At 33.3% G+C, this 20,791-nt stretch overlaps 1 protein-coding gene and 1 long non-coding RNA gene across 26 annotated transcripts in view; one reads left to right on the top strand and one right to left on the bottom strand.

Moving 5' to 3' along the window:
* NBEA (neurobeachin) overlaps positions 1-20,791 on the bottom strand; it is a 518,392-nt gene that overhangs the window by 295,504 nt on the left and 202,097 nt on the right. For 11 of the 12 annotated variants that reach the window (XM_080568262.1, XM_080568264.1, XM_080568263.1 and 8 more), the window contains 3 exons: positions 18,005-18,443; positions 6,756-6,910; positions 2,715-2,841 (listed from right to left, as the gene is read on the bottom strand). In XM_080568262.1, coding sequence (XP_080424388.1) covers positions 2,715-2,841; positions 6,756-6,910; positions 18,005-18,443 — 721 coding nt within the window. The remainder of the gene's footprint in view (positions 1-2,714; positions 2,842-6,755; positions 6,911-18,004; positions 18,444-20,791) is intronic. The other variant, XM_080568267.1, reaches the window with a different exon arrangement.
* The window catches only part of LOC308183057, an 85,191-nt gene that overhangs the window by 36,170 nt on the left and 28,230 nt on the right, over positions 1-20,791 (top strand). For 13 of the 14 annotated variants that reach the window (XR_013942236.1, XR_013942237.1, XR_013942238.1 and 10 more), the window contains exons 2-3: positions 2,728-2,861; positions 6,188-6,233. This is a non-coding gene — a long non-coding RNA (uncharacterized lncRNA). The remainder of the gene's footprint in view (positions 1-2,727; positions 2,862-6,187; positions 6,234-20,791) is intronic. The other variant, XR_013942247.1, reaches the window with a different exon arrangement.

Genomic DNA, 20,791 nt, shown 5'->3' on the forward strand with positions numbered 1-20,791 from the left:
TCAGGGAAGCAGGTGGCCCATCTACTGAATTTCTGGTCCACCCACATGCACAGAGAGAAGCAAAAGAGGACAGACAGACTGATCTGATACTACAGCTGCTTCTCACATCTATTATACCTTATAATGCATCCTGCAATCATTAGGGAACTCCCTATGGGGATTCATGTAACTAGTTTTCGTGACTGAGCCAAGAGTTTTTAAGGATATTTTGTGATCAATAAACAAAATATTTTTTCCTCTCCAGTTGTACATATTCTTAAATGCAAATACATTTTAATAGCATCCAAATTCAAGACTATTTATTTTGCAGATGAAAGGCAACACATCTAAGAAAATAAATAATATATACTATATATAATTACATATGATGGGACAGGGGAGACAGCAAGAGCACAAAGGTGATAAACTGGGACAAGGAATACTTAAGGAGCACAGTAGCAGCAGCAGATTAAAAAAATACTTTTTAAACTGCAAGGGAAAAAAAGCAAATAACCCTGTGAAAAGTTCTTAGTAGCTAGTGCTTGAGTTGCTCACAAAGAAGGAATGTAAGGGATTTACTTCAATCTAGTGAGAGAATTAGGTATGCAATTTTTTTACTTCAGCCTGTGAAAATAAAGGTTTACATAAAACCTACCAAGAATGTCAAGAACAACTTTTATTAAATGTACTGTTATATACAGTTTCAATTGCAGGGATCCCGAGCGGATCTTTTGAAATAGTTAAGCCAAATTTCTGTGTGCCTACTTTTTTTTTTTTTTTTTTAGATAGCTAAAGATTCTTGTAAGACTTGAAATGAAACATTATATAAACATGATATAATATCATAGAATGTGTAAGGAAGATAGACATCCAGGACAGCATAAACACTCACAAGTCTCACATGGACCTGGCAATATGGATGGATGCATTACTTTGTGAGGACAGCAGAAAACTCTTTAAATTTTATAAACTTAATCAAAAATTATATTATGAGAATCACAGCTGTCACTTCTGTTTTTAGCATTAAAAACATATCTTTTAGAGTAAAAAGAAACAGAAGGCAGAAGTGAAATACTTTAAGTGACAATTGAAAATATTTAGAAAGAGTAAACACTTTTTATGTTCATGATAAAGTCTAGTCTGTACAATGTTTTGCAATTTCTGTAATGTTATGTGATATCAAATAGAAAAAGCAACATGATCTATAGCCTTGGATATATATAATCACCACAGCAGAGCGTAGCGGCACGCACTGTCCCAGTCCCAAGTATGCTACCTTCGCAACCTCATACTGGACCAAACCTCCACCTACAAATCAAAACTATTAAATGCCTAAGAATCCAAGATCATCATCCTGCTCACTCTCTTCTGCTTGGTCTACAGCAATGAGGAGTTATTTTTTTCCTGCGCAGTTACTGTAAGGGAAGGCTTAGACAAGTTAGCTGTCACTTCATGCTTTCTGTTCCCACAAACAGCTCTGATTTTTAGAAGCACAATAAATTTAAAATGATAAAAACAAAAATGGTCTATTATCAAAATAAAGTTTTAGTAGAAAAGGGAAGTGAAGAAAAGAAAAAAAAACCCAAAGACATTTCTCAGGTTGATTAATTTATCTACATTTTTGATGTAGTGCTCCATATAGATTTTTCCAGTGACTAATTACAGTTAGTACTTGGAGTACAACTACTTTTGAGCTCAAACTCAGAATTCAAAATTTGAATGCCAGATTTTGCAACTGAAGTTGTTCCTTGACTCCAGGACAAAAACTTTCAAAATGCTTTTGAAAAAATATATGAACATTGCATTGGTTAAAATTGTTTAACAATACATTTATTAAAGATTCAAGTTAATTTTAACGTACTTCAGTATCTGAATTTTGTAAAAGACTTTGTCCTCAGAAATATACTGTCCTAACGTATGAGATTAAAATAGTTTTATGCACTGGAGTGCATTAAGGAATTAAATGCTCCTATAGGACAAGACCTGGCAACTTTTAAGCTCATGAACAATTCATGGTTGTTTTTTTCATTCCAATCTTAAAACCACATCTTGAATTAGCTAGCCAACTAAGCGAGACTTGTCAGCTCTTTACTATATCCAGTTGCAGCTTTTTAGGGCAAATAGGTGTGCACATTGAAAACGTTGAAAATTCGTCTTTGACATGTGCTGTGGCACAAATGAATACCTTTACAAAATAAATTATCATATAAAGATATGCAATGGGAATTTTAGAGGGCAATTTTAGGGGACTATTCCATGATATGTTCCTCTTGCTATACCTAGATCTAGTCCACCATTTAGTTAGCTGCACAAATGCATGTCCATTTTCACCCTCTCTAGTTTAAATAGGGCTTTTGTTTGCTCAGAAGAGCTTGTGTCTCTCCACTTACTAATGCCCTATTGCCAAGTTGTGCTTGCATTCTCATTTTTACTTTCATTACTGAGTGTTGTAAAAAGCTGGTAAACTGAAAAATAACTTTTAACAAAGTTTTAGCGACCAGCATAGTCCTAAGAAATTAGGCTTTTCAGTGAAGTGTTATCTTAGTCTGTACATACTTAGTACTAAACAAGTTTATAAATATATATTGAATTATATGAATAAATACAGCAAGGCATAATGAGGAAACTAAAATACATTCTCATATATATTTTTTCCTTTTTATAGTGTTTTGTATGTATGAGGGTGTTGTGGGAAGAGAATTGATAATTAATATTAAAAGATAGAACTTGTGTACCTCATATTTTCAGCTGAATCCTCTGGCATTGGAGCAACAGTTTGGACAGCTGGGAGATTTTTGCTGGTAGCACCATTCACAAAGCTGGATGACGAAGAGGAAGAAGAAGATCCTGAGTCTACTGCACCTGTCCCCCAAAAAATACAGGTCTTAATTCAGTCTGAAAAAATGTAACTTTTAGAAACTTTTAATATAGTGCTTGTCTTATTCATTTACTTTTAAGTAAGGAAATAATGTTACTTATTCTAAAACAATTAAAAACATTCAATGTGAATACCGTATAAATTAATACCTTATTTTGCTGGTATAAAAATAATAAGCTTAAATAGCTACTAAAAGTCAGGCAATTTTCATTATTCTCAAATTATATTCCAAAGATGAAAACATTTTACATCAGCCTGTAAATCAAGAACTTTCTAAAATACAGGTATATTTAAGGTGAGATTGAGAAGAATAGGAGTTAAACTGTTTTTTTTTTTTTTTTTTTCTATATGTACATACGTCTTGGCTGCCCAGTTGCAACTACAGGCAAATAGAATTTTTTTCTTTTAAATAGAAATTAAAAAAATGACTCAGAAAATAGAAAATGTTCATTCCTTCAGCAAGTAATGGTGAAAACTAGCGTCTGAAGAATATTAATACTCTAACAAGACTCTGATTTTAGTTTTTCAGTTTCCTTCTTCAAGTCAAGGAGAATTTTAAGACCTGAAGAGTAAGGAGGGCAGTGGGGGTATCATTTCAATGGGTTGTGAACAGCTGCCCAGAAAAAAGATGCAACAGAGTGTACATTTATATTTTATGTGATGTGGGTCAGAGCTAAGGGCTACACTTAGACTCTAAATGCCAATCTATCATGTTTGCTGAAACAGCACTGTGAGTTCAGACTCTCTGAAGCAAAACAGAAAAGGCGTACAGTGGCCATGAGCAGTAGTGAAAGCATCGTGATAAATGCTGTCAGTATTCTGCTGCATGGTCACCATGCCATGTAACACATCACAGCAACAGAGGTATCAACTAACTGTTGTGGAGTTAGAGGGACTGCAATGTTACCTGAGATGAGGGTGTCAAGCAACGAGGAAGGTTTAGCCAAGTTAGCAACGAGAGGTGGAAGACCCCAGAAAATGAAGTTTAGGGATCAACTACATTATTCTACTAATTTCTTTTAAATCATAACTAGTAACTCCCCATTGCTGGTCAGTGTTAGTAACTGATATATAGGCATATTAATATATATATTTTAGTTTCCTACAAATAATAAATAAAATCTTTACAAAGCCAGTATGATTTCTTAACTGCTTAAGCAGCCAGCTGAAAATGAAGTAGAGATTAAAGGCTGGTAATGGGCAAACATTTTCTGTCAGCAGGTACAATTTTTTTTTTTTTGCCTTTAAGTATTTTGTTTTTTGAAATGAATTAAGGTAAAAATTGGATTTTTGACTGTCTCATTTAAAAAAAAAACTTTCAAAAAAATATCAAAATGAAGTAGATTTTGCTGGGCTACTATAGTAGTTGGTTCAGGATTTAGAGTAGGAACTAATTTACTCTAATTACTAGAGTTTTATTACAGTGTGAGTGAGAGGTGGGTTATATATACTTAGGTAACACACATTGCTGTTCCCCTTTTCCTTCCAATTTTTTTTTCATGATGGCTTTTGTTTAAAAAAGTAGTTGCTAAGTTATTTAACCAGTGAGGATCCCAGAAGAGAAGGCTAAACAGACTAAGAACTACTGATTTAACACAGAGTTGAGAATCAGGATAGGAATTACAGAAATCAACTCTAAAAACTACAGAAACAGATTCTTACAGAAATGAAGGAAGAAAACCTGTCACCCAAAAGAAATATTCAAAGCACTAGAAGGGCATCAGTAACATACATTTCATTGCATTGTGACAGTGACATTGACTATGACAGCGATGGCAGATGAAATGTAAACACTGACTCCAATCTACGAATAACTTAAACAAACAAACAAACAAACAAACAAACAAAATCCACACACCACCTTCCTCAGAATTCCAGCACAGAATACACCTCAAAGATAAAATTGCATTGGCACACTATCTGTGACATACTGTAAAAACAGCTGTAAATAGGTTTGGGGGGACATCTAGTGTTTCTAATAAAATTGTAAACTGTTCCTTTTTTATCATAGTAAAAATCTCTGTGGTTTAATGAAGTTCTCTTTACTACCCTAAAATCATTAATAACAGATAATTTCACAAAGTCTACAACCTGAAAGCATCCGGATACTTGATGCATACACTTCAAAAACTGACATATATAATCACTGTTTTAACTACTGTAGGCATAGCTAAATTAAAAGTTGCAAAACAAGCATTTCAATTTAATATATATATGTTTTCAATGTTATGCTAATTCTTACTGCCATTAATGCATTTACTGTTTCTAAAATGTTGATATTAAATTTGTTGGAAAGGAATCATTTTGAAAACTCTTTCTTGGTAGAATTAATCAAAGTTCATTCAGATGAATTCAGGCATAAAAGGCTTTACCAAATAAGATCACAAAAAGTTCAGTACACATTTAGTTCTGACTAATTAAATCTGACACTTGAAGTTTCATCTAATTAATACTTTCCATAAATCAAGCAAGGAGACAAATACAAAATGTAAAACAAAACAAAACAAAACAAAAACCACAACAAACAAACAAAAACCAGAAAAAGCTATAAAATCTACAAAAATATGAATGTACCATGGTACCTGCAATACTTTCCTCTACTAAGAGTGGTATCAGGGAGACGACTGATTTTTAAATGCTATTACTTACAAAGAAGAGCTACTACATTCCAGCCAAAATACGCCAGATCTTTAATCAGTGAGGAGTCTGAAAAGCTCACACTACTCAATATCATTTGGAAAACAAGGTTTCCAATGTAGGTTATTTTTTGCATGATACAAGAGTACCTAAAAGGAAATCCATTCAAGATTAACAGAATTGGCTACACAAAATGAAACCATTCACAGAAGCAAAAACATATTCAGAGCATTCTTCCCTCCCATCTGCCTCAGGATAATTAACTTAGTTTTTCTTTTTTTTTAATCATTAGAAAAATCAAAGTTCTATTACCAGGTATTAAAGGTAATCTGCAAAAAGAAAGAAAAAATAATGAGTGTGTCTTCATATTATTCCATGAAGTAGAAGGATGCTAAAAGCTTCCCCCTCCATTTTCTGCAACCCCAGGGAGACTTTAATTTTCTCAACCCTTGACTGCAGTTGTGATATCCTTGAAGAGAGCTCTTCTCTCAAGTGCTTTTGCTTAGTTTAGAAAGAAAACAGACCATAGCCAGACATTTCAAAGGAGTTTAAGTAAACATCGGTTGCTCTCACAGTAAGGATTCATTTCTGATAGGAAACCACAGCCTCTGTAGTCAACAGATTCCTTCATGATAGACAATCCCATTTTTACTAGTTTAAATAATTAAAAAAACTCTTATCCTTCTTCTATAGGTCACAATAAATAACAACTGATAAGACATGACTAGAGTTAAATGAGGTAAGTTCTTACCAAAAAACCTTCCAAAAACCATAAAATACTTGTATTGATAAATAATGATTGCCAAAACTATTAACCTTCACGATCTATGATATATGCATAAATATCCTGTAGTCTTTAATTTCTTCGGTGTGGAGGGTGGTATTAATTGGTGTATATCATACAAACATCCTCTACTGCAGAGCACTGGAGAAGCTAGCTCATTTTTATTCTGAACTATGACTATAAAACAATATTAAACTTATTTAAAGGTTGTGCAAGTCCAACATGTACTATCAAAGACTGTAAACATACACTAAGTGAGAATACTGTCTCTAACAAAGGACAAGATTTAGTCTTTCCAGGTTTTTTTGAACAGTACAAAAACAATAACTGAAAAGATGGTTGAAAACAAAACAAAACAAAACACCACTAAAATAACAAAACAAAACACCACTAAAAATAACAAAAACAAACCAAAAAAGAAGAAGAAAAAAAAAAAAAAGGAAAAATGAGTGTCACAAAAATATTTAAGGACGATACCTGTTGTATTAATCATACTTTTTGGTGTAGCTCCTGTTGCAGCAAATATATTAGGTGTACTACCCGGTGGCAGCCCACTCCCCGCTGTGGCAGTTCCAACTGTGGTCACGGCCAGACTACCTGGTGGGGGCTTCTTCACTGGTACGACCACGCTCCTGTAGGAAAAGAAATGGCAGATTACTAAAACTCTGCAGCAGAGTTAGCAAGAGTTTTTGCTTATTACAGGATTACACTCTGTTATAATGCTATTGATAAAGAACACATAATAATGGCAATTTCCTTAATCTTTCTGAAATAGGTTGACTATGTGAACTATATATGAAAACATATATATATATGGTTTCATAGTCAACCTATAGTCAAACCATATATATATATAGTTTCATATATATATATATAGTTTCATATATATATATGTAGGGTTTCATATATATGAAAACATACTCCTATTTAATAGAAAGATTTACTCTAATTTTCTGCAGTTGCTTGTCACTTTGAGAAACCCAATTTCTCTTTCAGTGTCCCCAAAACTGAAACATCACATCACTTCATTGATATGTTGTTGACACCACTATGTGTGCCTGTGTTCTAGATTTGCAAAGAAAATATCAAGCATTCAAAACTATGCCAGAATACTAGTAGTAAAGATTTACTTGCACAATATTGGTATTATGCCCTTTAAAAAAATAATGTTTAAATGTAGTCTTGAGAATTTGTAAGCACATTGCACGTGCTAAAAGGGAAGAAGAAGGAAAAGATTGTATAGACATTTAATTAACACTTTTTCAACACTGGACAGCTGTCATAGTGCAGACAGGTAAATTAAAATTTTTCTATTTAATTTTTCATTTTTTTTATTTAAAAAAATGATTCCAATAAAAGTCTATGCCAATAGAAAAACTGGGTGAAAAACTAAACCTGAAACAAATGATATTTGTAAATGTTAAGACAATGTATTTTCATCATCATACACATTTCCTACTTGAGCAGATACATTTTCCTTTATAATTAAAAATATTTATTGTAACCAAATAAAGTAGGAAGAAAATGTAACTATTTAGGGCAATAAGGCCACATTTTGCTCTAGAAGTTCCTTTGGTAATTATTTTGTTACACTTTCATGTAAACATGATGGCACATAATGGATCAAAATGTGCAGAGTTTTGTTTTTGTCTTTTGTGAATGTAGTTAATATATGTCTAAGTCCTGAATTTCTCTGGATTTTTATTCAAAGCCTGGTGATGGAAATTGTATTGGTGATGCCATTGTGAAAATAACATACAACTTATTTTTTATGATCTTTTATTTGATGACAGTGTACAAAAGGTTCCTCAAGCATAAAATAACAACAACAACAACAACAACAACAACAATAATAATAATAATCTTTAAACTCTTTTTAGAGAAGATCACAGTCCCAGTTAATATCTCTGCATTCTCACATTAGGAGAAGATGAGTTTGCACAATGCAATAACTATTGATTAAGATACGTGACCCTAAAATAATTGCTTTCATCTGTAGTTAATAATCTCTTTCAGTCCTTGGTGATATAAAGTGTTTACATAGCAGCTGCTACAGGTGAATAAAACTTGAGTCTACACTGGTAGATTAATCTGCACCATAAAAGTATGAAAATTCCTAAAGTTAGCTCCTATCCACACAAAAGATCTCTAGCTCAAGTAATGTTTCAACCAAATACTTGAGTTCTGGAATACTTGAGTTAAGGAATATTGAGTAGGTACTGACAAGAGCAGAGTCCCTACAATGTCATAAAAACACAAGAAGAAATCTTCTTTAGAAGATTGTTTTCTTAAGAGCGTAGTTTAAGTCTGAAAATTAATTCCTTTTGGAAGAAAGGACAATCCTTCCCATATTCCACAAGTACTAATGCTCTACATGTGGTTGATGTTCTTTTTAGGTGTGAATCAGGACATGAAGACAAGTAAGGTGTTATTAAATTAAAAATAATCACAGGAAACATAAGAGGATGCAAAATCAGTGAGACATTATCATCCTAGTTTGAAAGAAAATGCTGTTTTCTGACATATCATACATGGTAATCTTGTCAAAATGTCTCATCCTCCTGATAAAACAATATACAATGAGTGAATATAGAGAATGACATCCAGATGAAGAAGACTAAGAAACTCTATGAACAACACAATAGACTGGACAGAAATGTGCAAAACAATCAAAGTAGTAGCAGAACAAGAAAATTGAAAGATTGACAGCTTTCAAGTTAAAAAAAACACACACCATCTTTTAGCCACTCAAACCACTCCAATGGCACGAACAGTGAAAACAACAGCCAAGCCAAACCAAAACAGATTTATGAAAGATGCATAGTTATCTACCTAAAGATAATATGAATGAAAGAAAGAATTTAATGTGATAGATGCCTGATATGTATCTCTGCCAAGCATTCAGATATTCTTTTCATGAAGGAACAAAAATCTACTAGAAGAAAAGGTCATATATAATTCTGTCATTTCTTTTTTAGGCCATGTTTTACACAACATATTATACAACATATTTCAGGATTCCAAACTGGTGCACATTTTCCTGAATCACATCATCATGGTCCCAAATGTTCCTCAGTGATTTAGTCAACAAAGGCTTAGTAGTAATTGGCTGTAGAAACTGATTCAGTTCATCAGGTATTTTACAATTCTAAACATAAATGTGACTACTAATCATTATTCTGCTGCTCTGAGTGTCCTTTTTAAATTCTAAACCTAAGCCTGAATTAATCGTAATTCACATCGTGTTTAACGTGAGTGTTGGTTCTACCTGCATACCACTCACGCATTGCTGGTTCATTAAATAACCTCAGCAAAGGGCTACAGAATTCATCTGCAGTTTAGCAATTCACATTAAATATTTAGATAGAAAATAACACCATTAATATGTTGAAATGCAAAAAGGGAAAATTGAAATAAAAAAAAATACATTCTCAAGTTAACTTTCCTTAAAATTTTAGCTACTCAGTGCTGGTGACAGACAAGTCAGTTTGTACAGTGGTATATTTTCTCTCTCAGTCTAATCCACATTTTGAACCTCTTTTCCTTCTTAAAATCCAAAGGCCCTCAAGCTTAATCATTCTGGTCAATCAAGAGGTTAGAGATAAGCCTCCAGTAGTGGATGTCTAGTACTACCTATCTGAGCACTGGCAACTAAATTAAAATCTCTGTACACTCTTCTGGGATACTTGAAACTGAATAAGGCTGAATTAATATTCTTGCCCCTGTTTTCCTTCCCCAACAGTAGAAAGCAGAAGAATTTCTCTCAGGCTGAGAACTGGGATTGTCAGGTTGAGAAAGTTGAATTCAGCCAGGAGAAGAGAAGGCTCTGGAGAGACCTACAGGGGGCCTACAAGAAAGGTGGAAAGGGACTCCTTAAAGGGAGTGTAGTGATGGTTTTAAACTAAAAAAGGGTAAATTTAGATTAGACATTAGGAAGAAATTTTTTACTGTGAGGTTGATGAGGCCCTGGAACAGGCTGCCCAGAGAAGATGTGTATGTCCCATCCCTGAAAGTGTTCAAGGCCAGGTTGGATGGGGCTCTGAGCAACGTGGTCTGGTGGGAGGTGTCCCTGCTCATGGCAGCATGTTGGAAGTAGGTGGTCTTTAAGGTCTCTTGCAACCCAAACTATTCTACGATTCTGTGAATTTTCAAGAAGCACATACCTCAGTAAAATTTTTCACAAGAGTATTCTGTGTCAAACAGCAACTTCTGCCAGATGTTTCAGAGGAAATCACAGTAGAAAATGGGGGACAATTTGTCTGCTATATTGCATCTTACCTTCTTCCTGCTGTTAGATTAACTCAGTCTTGAAAATAAAGTTTAGCATTTCTTCTCTGAAAGTTTTGTGTATTCTCTATGCCTATATACGTTTGATCCATTATGAAACATGCATATTTATTACTCACTATTCTTCCTGATTTCAGTCCCAGATCATGGTTAAAATCTTTTAAAAGTGTTTGTTAGCATGTATTAATAGCACTTTTTGAATCCTATTTAAGACAACCTTCTATTAGGCTTACTGCATTAAGATAAGATTCATCTGAAATCAAGGAGTAAAGACAACTCTGGAAGTCTCACAGAAATATATAATCTCTGAGGCTCATGTAAATGAAGTGTTAGCACTGACTGTCCACTTATTGGTTCTTTCAGTCATTTGATAGCATATATTCATCAAAACATCACAATTTTAAAGTATATAATGTGTTCCTAATCTACTAAAAAATTATGATTATGATTATTGTTTCTAAATAAAGGAAGTGAATTGTCTTAGGTGTGGTTTTAGGACAAGGACATGAAGGTCTTTGATCTTCACGCTCAGATCAAGTGGGAGAGTGAGTTTCAGGGTTTACTTCCAGTGCAATTCGCAGTCACTAGAATCTCCCTGGCATTCATGATGAATTAGCTGAAGCATCTAAAATGATCTAAAAATTGTCAAGAAACAAGAAAATACTGCAAGAGATAAAAAGCTTACTATCAAGAAAGACAAATGGTCATGACTGAATAGAGAAATTGGAAATAGAAGAAATTTAGTGAGTTTGAAGAATCTGAATAGAATATAAGCTAAAATGTCATGTATTAAGTACAAGAAACATCATTGAATAAGGAAAAAATCATAAAGGAATGAATAGTATGAGATGTAGACTGGAAATGGGGAAGGAAACTAATCTATCTGTGATGTAAAAAAAAAAATAAAAATCCCCCCAAATCAAAAGCTAAAAAGCAGAAGTTCTGTAAAAATCAATAAGGCTTTAATACTGTTTTTAGAGGCCTATTTTGTTAAAAAAAAAAAATTAAGACAGAAATCCAGTATAGTTTTCAGCTGTATATCCAATGAATCATACTAGAGAGTAAAGAGATGCTAGTTTCTCCCCACAAAACATACATACATTTAATTTATAAGACATAACAAGTTAAATGCACTGAGTATGAAAAGATGAACATAACATAGGTTATAAGAGTTTTGAGAGAGCTACCTGTGTACAGATTGCTAAATAACAAACAAGAGGAACATGAAAACACCTTGATAGCAAAGGAGAAGAGAAGAGAAGAGAAGAAGAGAAGAGAAGAGAAGAGAAGAGAAGAGAAGAGAAGAGAAGAGAAGAGAAGAGAAGAGAAGAGAAGAGAAGAGAAGAGAAGAGAAGAGAAGAGAAGAGAAGAGAAGAGAAGAGAAGAGAAGAGAAGAGAAGAGAAGAGAAGAGAAGAGAAGAGAAGAGAAGAGAAGAGAAGAGAAGAGAAGAGAAGAGAAGAGAAGAGAAGAGAAGAGAAGAGAAGAGAAGAGAAGAGAAGAGAAGAGAAGAGAAGAGAAGAGAAGAGAGAAGGAGGTTAATATACCTAATTTTGGTTGACTTGAACCTATTAATAAATTTAGTATAAATTTGTTCTAAATGAAGAGCAGGGGGAGAGATGCTTTTCCACATTTTCCTCTGTTTTGTTTAGAAAATCAGTGACTAAGACACCATCCAGGAATACAGGCAATGCAACTTCATCTCCCCCCCTCTGTCTAACGGGATCTGAAACCATACCTCTCATTCTTTGAAGTATATTTTAACTACTACATTAGGAAATATATTCTAGAGAGAGGAGCTCTCAAGTCTTTCCTTTTACTCCAATATCCACTGCATAAAAATCATGAAAACTACTGAGAGTGGACTAGAACCCCAGTTGAAGCCCCAAATCTTCACATTGATGATTAGTTTTTCATTGTTTAAAAAAAACTTCTGTGATACCCAAAGTAGTGTGGAATGCAATGTCTAAGGCAGCACCTGTAACTGTCCCCACCTGATTCATAGGAAAGGCATTTTGATTTATCCAATTATTTTTCTTTATGAGTTTTAAAAAGTAATCTTTTTTTTTTTTTTTTTTTTTTTTTTAACTGGGAGAAGACTAAAACATATTTAGTCACAGTCTGCAAATCTGTTTTATATTTTTTGGAGAATGTAATGACTATAACAGGAGTGTAGTGTATGAATTTAGATATTTTATTTAAATGACTGAGGTAGACCAGTGTACAGCAGTGATCTCCCAAAGATGTGCAATAATACAACAGATCGTTACTGAACTTCTCCATTTGAGCCTTCAGAGCATCTTTTCTCACAGTTCTTGTCCCTTTCCCTTCCTGTCAATCAGTTTTATATATACATATAACATATATATATATATTCACTCTACTAAAACACAGATAGATGATGAGAATTACTTTCAAATATAGTCTATGTATACAAAACATAGCTATGCATCTAAATGTATTTTAAAAATACCTCCTTTCTCCATACTAACTGACAGGACACGTACCATCCCTGACCAGACTCCACAAAATGTCCATCTTCTCTAGCATATAAATAACTTTAAGATTGGCCCCCAAGGACCTTCCATGGGAAAACAAAACCCAAGCAAACAACCAACAATAAAACAAAGCCTAAAATTCTTCAAACGTATGTGCTTCAAAATATTTCAAATTATGTTTGTAAAGACTTTATTGAACTATGATAACCCATAATGTTCCAATTTATGAAATGATAATGCATTAAAAGTGAGTAACATATTTAACTTAGGAAAAATAATTGATCTAATTTCCAGGAACTCAAGATTTTCTGCTTATGAAAAAATGCCTCCTATTGAAATAATTTTGATACACGTAGAAAAAATATATATAAATATATAAAAACCTCATTGAAAAAAAAAATTAAACAACCATTTACAAGACCAAGAGCACTCTCAATTTCAAAAATAGTTTCACTCTAAAATCTCTCTACTAGAAAAATAGTAGAATGGAACAAATGCAAACCTTAAAGTGTAGTACTGGGTAGAATCACAAATAAATTCACAAATGTTAACTGTCTAGGTTGTCTAGTGGGACAAATGCAAATTGACTAAAAACCAAGGAAAGCCTCAAACCCTAAAATCAATAACAGATACTGATTTTTGTCAGACAGAAGATGAGAATGCAAAAAGAAATTATTGGTGAGTTATGCTCCATTAGTTGCAAACCTAGGTGAAATAACCCTTTTGTGTTTGCTTCTAAAAATGTCATCCTGGATGCCATTTTCAAGGAATTCAGTCTGACGTTAAAAGATATGTCATAACTTTGAGAATCCAGACTCCTGTGTCCCAGAAATCTGTTTATATAGCTCATAATGTAATTACAGCTACCTTAAGACAGATGAGGCAGAAGGCAGCAATATATTGAAAACTAATTGAAAAATGCAGTTGTCCAGAAGCACTTGTGGGGAAGAGGTCTCTGAAAAGCTGCTCAAAGCTTCAGAGTTTGAAGTGAAATTTTTGATGTTGTCACTCTCAATCTAGTGAATAGCTGACAGACAATCAAACCCGTCTGGCTGGCTGGCAGCTCATTTTGCTGGCAGGTGGCAAACAATTAGACACACCAATTTGTGCCTCCTGATGACATTAAAGCATGAAACTAAGTTGTATGCAGGGCCTAGTGATTTGTGTGAAAGCATTTCAAAAATAATACTCTTTGCCGTGGCAACTCATTTCAGACTGCCACCTCCCATTATGGCTTTGAGCAGTGAAGACGACAGACTTGAGTTACGTGCAGTGCAAGGCCGCTTCTGTTCAATCCGTCATCAGCGCCCCCCGAGACCTCAATCCCCTCCTTTCATCAATATCACCTCATCATTTACATTCGATTGTGCTTGAACCGCTGCATACATTAACTGCACAGAAGTCCAGTTTGATAAAATATGTTGGACACATTTTCTGCTTTTATATTTCATTTATAACTGCAAGAATTCTAAGTAAGAATGCACTGCAGCATATTAGGCAATGACTTTTATGAACATTTAGCAATGTACAATTAAAAGAATGTGCAGAGCAAAACACATGATATTTAATGATAAACAGAATTCCTGACTTCAATTCTATTTATTGGAGTTTGCTTCATATGCCATTTACCTGCATATACAATGAGAGATTATAGCTAATGAAATGCCTTTAGAACAACAAAGATATTCTTATTTTTCTAGTAATTATTTATTACCGCAACTTCTTTTATAAGGCACTCAGCCAACCAAATAGAAAATTAAAATTAAAAATAAAAATCACTATAGCCTCACAAGGACTAAGATTATCTTCTGATTGAAATGAAAAATACATTTCTCTAATCCTGATTTGCTTATAAACACAAAATCACTGTGTATATTTTATAAAAGTTAACAAAAAAATGAACTGAAACAAATAAAAGCTGGCAAAAACAATACACTCCGTTGTTTATGATTTTCCCTAGACAGAATAAACATGACCAACAGCCACATTGCTTAGTGAAGTACCAAAAGCTGCATAAACTACTGCAACATAAGAACCTACAAAAATATGGTTCACTGGCATAGTGTTGGCTTCTAAAAAAATATGCAATATATATTATTTGATTTTTAGCTTATATCAGTAAACACAAGTATATTTGCATAAGTAAGCATTGACAAACAAGCAAGCTGTAACTTTTTTTTCATTTTTCCAATGATAATTAGGATACTAGAGGCAACAGAAAATGTTAATAAATCATCCCAGGCTAAAATCCGTGATTCTTTCTCAATTCATATTTTAATTAATTCTAAGTAATAGATTTCAATATACTATGCAAGTTGTTCCTCCTCCCCCCTCCAAAAAAAAGTTTAACGGTAAGTATCTCAATCTGCTTCTCCTTTGCAATTTGAAGAAGAAAAGCAATAAAGGCATCCACCATTTAACTCCAAAGATTACCACAATGGTCAAGAAAATACTTTGAAAACATGAGCGGAGTGCACAGATAAGAGTGCCCGAACAATGGTAGTATTCAGTGATACAGCCATGAGGTGCAACCAGCCATTTGAGGTCATTTGGGCTAAGAACACTAACATACTTATGACTATGCCAGCTGTTCAATAATATCCATTTAACTGACAATGAGAATATAACACTTCCTGATCTGGTGGGACTTGCCTGAACTCGCCAATTTTCCCTTCACAGTTGTTGTTTATAATAATAAGCGTGCTCTACCTCACACAACAAAATCTGATAGCAGAATGACCTATTAAAGAGAAAAAAAAATCCTAACAATGTTGATCCAATGGGTGTTCTTTTGCTTAAACCCCAACCATTGCTTAAAACCCAACCACTATCCAAGTATGGAACGCCTATAAAAATTTGTAAACTCTAGGTGTGCAGCAGCTCTCAAATGATTCCATAATTCTATATTAACAGCTACCAATAACAGTATTTAAAATGTATGAGCAGTCACCTTGTTTCAAGAAGAATCTAAGGTGGGTGCTCACACAAAATAGAAGTTGTGGTCAACCTACTGCAGCCCTGTAGTGTTTTTTAATGCTTTTTTAATAAAGATATACTTCAGAAATACAGAATAAGACTCATCTCTCCAATCATTTTAATGTTAAGTTCCCTCTAAAGGTGACAGGGACAACTGATGAGGTGATATGCCCCCATGTTAATTGAGGTGTTTAGCATTTTATGAATTACTAATAACCTTCTGAATGGAGTATTTTTCTAAAATGACCAAGGTAGAAATTTAACTGAATAGGTTCCAGTAAAGTAACCTTTTGGTGGCTACAGTTATATGATATTAATGCTACAGTCAGCATAAATTTCTGTACTCTGTGTATGAGAATTCATTTCTCAAATTCTGAAATATGAGGGCTCCTCACACAGGATGAAGGAAAAATTCCTAATCAGATAGGAAAAAGTATTTTTCACTTCACACTGAAATCAGTCTAAAATCAAACGCATGCAGGCAGATGAACAAAAAATATTCTCTTAATGAAGCACTTACTAAATAAGCCTTTTCTAATATGATTCTAAGACCCAAAATAATATTATTATAAAAATAAAAAAGTATATATAAAAGTATATATATACACATATATATACATTTATATATAAGTATATATAAAATAATATTAGAAAATAATATTAGAAATTCTTTGCTACTAAGGCACACTTCATTTTTCTTATCTCATTCCAATCTTCTCTGTTACAACAGATGCTTATTGTTTATTGAATTATTTCAGAAAAGCAGCCTCAGTATTAAGCTATGCATACAGACAAAAGCCATCAGCTTTTCTATGCAATTCATGAAAAAGCGCTTCACTTTTATTCTAAACTTTTCATGTATTTTCTTGCACTTTACTGTTTACATTAGGTTGGAAACTGACTGCATATTGTTTTTTCTTAAGACTTTAAGACATTTCTGACATTTTTGCAGGTTTTCTGTAAATTCAGATTTTTTTCTTAAAAATCGTAACATACCTGTTTTTTTTTTTATTTTTTATTTTCCTTCAGAATTTTAGTTCTTGTAGATGCAACTAAATTATGAACTATTTTTTTAGAACTGCTTAAAGATTTGAAACATGATTTAGCATATCTTTGAGTTAAAACTTGATTCCTCACATTTACTTGTTTTTATTATTATTTTTTTAACAGTTTTATGAAGAAACTACAGGAATCTTGTCATACTGGAAAATTTAATCACATCAACACACATGAGAGTTAGCTCTTTACACATTGCAGGTTGAGCCTGCAATAAAACAGGTTTCCCTTCTCCCCAAAGGATGTTGACAGTTGCACATTTTATCACAATTTCTATGTTTAGTGTAAGTAAGATAGGCTGGACATTTAATGAAAATTATATTCATTAGAAGCTTGGAAACTACAGCCCAACAAGAGAAACAAAGGTTTCCTTGTGTACATCTTCAACAGTTTATTTTTAAACACTAACATTTGAGCATATTTGCTTTTTAAAGACCTAAAAGAAAACTGTTTTCCACTATAACCATACGAACAGCTTGCCATATTTGAAGCATTTCAGTACTAGGAAACAAGTGCAGTGATGGATCCAATTAAGATTTAAGTCTTTGAAAGAATATACAGCTGAATTTCTACACAGCCAATCTGTTCTGTATCAGCAGATATTACTCCTCTTCCTCAGTAAAAGGTTGTTTTAAAGGAAAAAAAAAATTGACTGTTAATGTATTTATTTAAAATAGGCTTGTTTCTGAAGTACGTCACAGAGTTTTATTCACTACTGATGGAGAAAACCAAGGTGAATCACTTTTATATATGTGGTCTGCTTCAGTAAAACAGAAAAGGGAGAAGTATTGAAGCTTTTTTTTTTTAGGGCAGCCTAATATATCACAATAGAAGAATAACAACACTAAAAAAAAAAATATCTTCAAACTTCTGAATTAAATCAATATAAAACAATGAATCCAGCCATATACCTGTCAAATGAGTGAAACTGCATGGGGAGAATAGCCTGAGCTTCTCTCTTCAGAGCAGGATCAGGGTAAGGGATTGGATCTGGACCACATTCTGCTATTTCAACAGGGGCTGCCACGAGACTTTTCAGTATTTCCTTGACATTGATGCCTTTACTTTGGCTGATACTGGATATTGATGATGAGGGTTTCAAGATTTCACTTGGGCTTTCGGTTAAGCTCTCCTGAGATTTTTTCACTTCCGAAGACAAAGTAGACAACAGCTCGCTCATAGCATCAGGGCCTGTGCTGGTCTCCAAGTCTGTCCCATTCAAAATACTGGGCATCTGTTCTTCTCCAATTCCTGAATCCGTATGAGGAATAGAGCTTTCCAGCTGAATATCTTCAACTGGTGTTGGTGTTTCTTTATCTTTGATATTTTCTGGAAATACAGTTGGTGTCTCTGTAGTGAAATAGAAATTTGGAACAATACTTATAATTTAGTTTGATTTTTTTTTCCACAAATATAATCAGTAGATTTTGTAAGACAGAAACATAAGTTTTAGAAAGCCCACAAATCTTAGTAGTTTACAGCAAAAACACATTCTAGATACAAAACATTTTGGTTTAAACAGCTGTTTGGCATATATAAAGGCTTGTAAGAGGGAGCCCAAAGCTGCATTATGCAAGCTCAGTGACATTTAGAAATTACAGCCTGCTACTCACACAGTAATCAAATAGAAGAACACTGCCAGCAACAACATTAAAAATCATAACCTATATAGACTGCATATCAACATCATCTGTAATACTATTGGAAAAGAAAAAGGTAACCCCATTAATGCTTTAGGATTACTGTAAACTTTAGGATTTTTATTGCTGTCAGCAAATATTAAGCTTGCATTCAAAAGAAAAGTGCTACACCTTTTGTTTTCTTAATCCTTTTGTTTAAAATGTACATTATACACATTTTACACACATGGTGATTATATTGAATACAAATTTATTTATACACAAATAAAAAAGGTGTTATTTATTCTTTAAATAACTCCTCCTTCACAAAAGGTAAAATTCAGTACTTCTTTCTGGCAAACATTCAGAACAAAATAAACAGAGCTTTATAGAGATGGGAGAGTGAAATCTGTTGAGTTTGGAACATTTCCAGATTGAAACGGGCTCTACAACATATTGTAACCGAGGAAGTGTCCGTCTATTAATTATTGCAGTGAACAGACAACACTTTCTGTTTATAAGAATTCTGATAAGAATAATTTGATATGTTTAGTAGAAAGTTAGCTAAAGTTGTGAATAACTTGCATATTCATCTTTTTGGTTACATCTTTTAGAGCAATAGATTGTGGCTATTTTTAATGAGAAAAAGCTTGCACTTAAAGTGATTTTTTAATTTATTTTCATACTACCTTAGTTTCATTTGGTCATTTGCATTGTTATAAAATTTAGCCTGCCTGTGTATGAAATAGTTAGGTGTTTTTTTTTTTTTTTTTATGGTTCTGATATAGAAGTAAGTCTTGATATTATAGAAAACATTTTAGAACATAGATAAAGCTTTGCCCATCTAGCTATTTCAAACAAAATATCCTTCAACAATTTGACTTGAATAACACGTACATACTTTATTACTAATTTTGTAATATAAACAGCTATAAAATATCTATGCATTTACCACAGAGGCATAAGTGTGTATATGCACATGCACAGAAAAAAAATAAATCCATATAAGATTATTTATTTGAAATATGCTAGTGTAAAGCTAATCATATCTGCAAGTGTTGACAAACATATAGATAGAATAGGTTTTTAAAAACACAAAGCTGAATGGCCCATTATACTGAATAGTGTTTTCTTTTTTTAACAGCCATAAATGTTGAAACCACTTCCTCCTTCTCTTTCTCTTAATTGCTTGAAACACTTCTTACCAAATGGACATGAGCCCTGTTTTGTGAAGCAGGAAGTAGAAACCAGATTTATGAGCTGCATACAATGCACTTAGCATCTGCTGTTTCAGGAAGTAAAAAAATCCGTATCTACTTAGTACTGCCTATATTTGGCACAGGACATCTGATCCACAGAATAAGCCTAATGAATTTTCTGCTTGTTTGTCTTTCTTAACTTTATCCATCCAAAGACAACAGCTAAATGAAGGAAAGAGCAGGACTGGACAAGCGGTCAAGCAGATTGCTCCCCTGTTTAAACAGGATTTGCATCTCTGTGCTGAACACCCTACCTGCTTGGGGAGGCAGCAATATAAAATGCACAGAGACCAGAACAGAAATTCACAGCCAACAAAAGTGCAGTGATAGTTGCAGGAATTGTGACTAGAAGTTGTGACTACTTTATGATTATTCAAATTAAGATTTGAATAGCTTGAAGAGACGAGTGGTAATTTAATTCTTACTTGCTAATAAACAACGTAAAAATTGCATCTTTAGGGAACTAAATACTGTGATCCTTGCTCCTGGAGAAAAAGACTCAAATTATAAAAACACTAAAGCAAATATTCTTTCAGTTATTACTATTACAGTTATTTAAAGCACAGCTGAAAAGGAAATAAAATAAACATATAGTTTGAGCCTAAAAAACAACATGCAAGGAAGGAAAAAAGGAATAGCCATCAAAGAAAGCTATATTATAAGTCCAGTAGTGGACAGCAAGTGAGAACTGCTGAAAGTGAAATGAAGGTACTTATTGAAATCTGTGCTAAATAAAGTAATATGAGGTTCCACTATGATACAAATTAAGAAGACAGTAGATTACATGGTGAAGGTAGGGTACACAACTTCAATTTTCATT

This window comes from Anser brachyrhynchus, assembly GCF_964034855.1.
Source record: "Anser brachyrhynchus genome assembly, chromosome: 1".
Taxonomy (NCBI): domain Eukaryota; kingdom Metazoa; phylum Chordata; class Aves; order Anseriformes; family Anatidae; genus Anser; species Anser brachyrhynchus.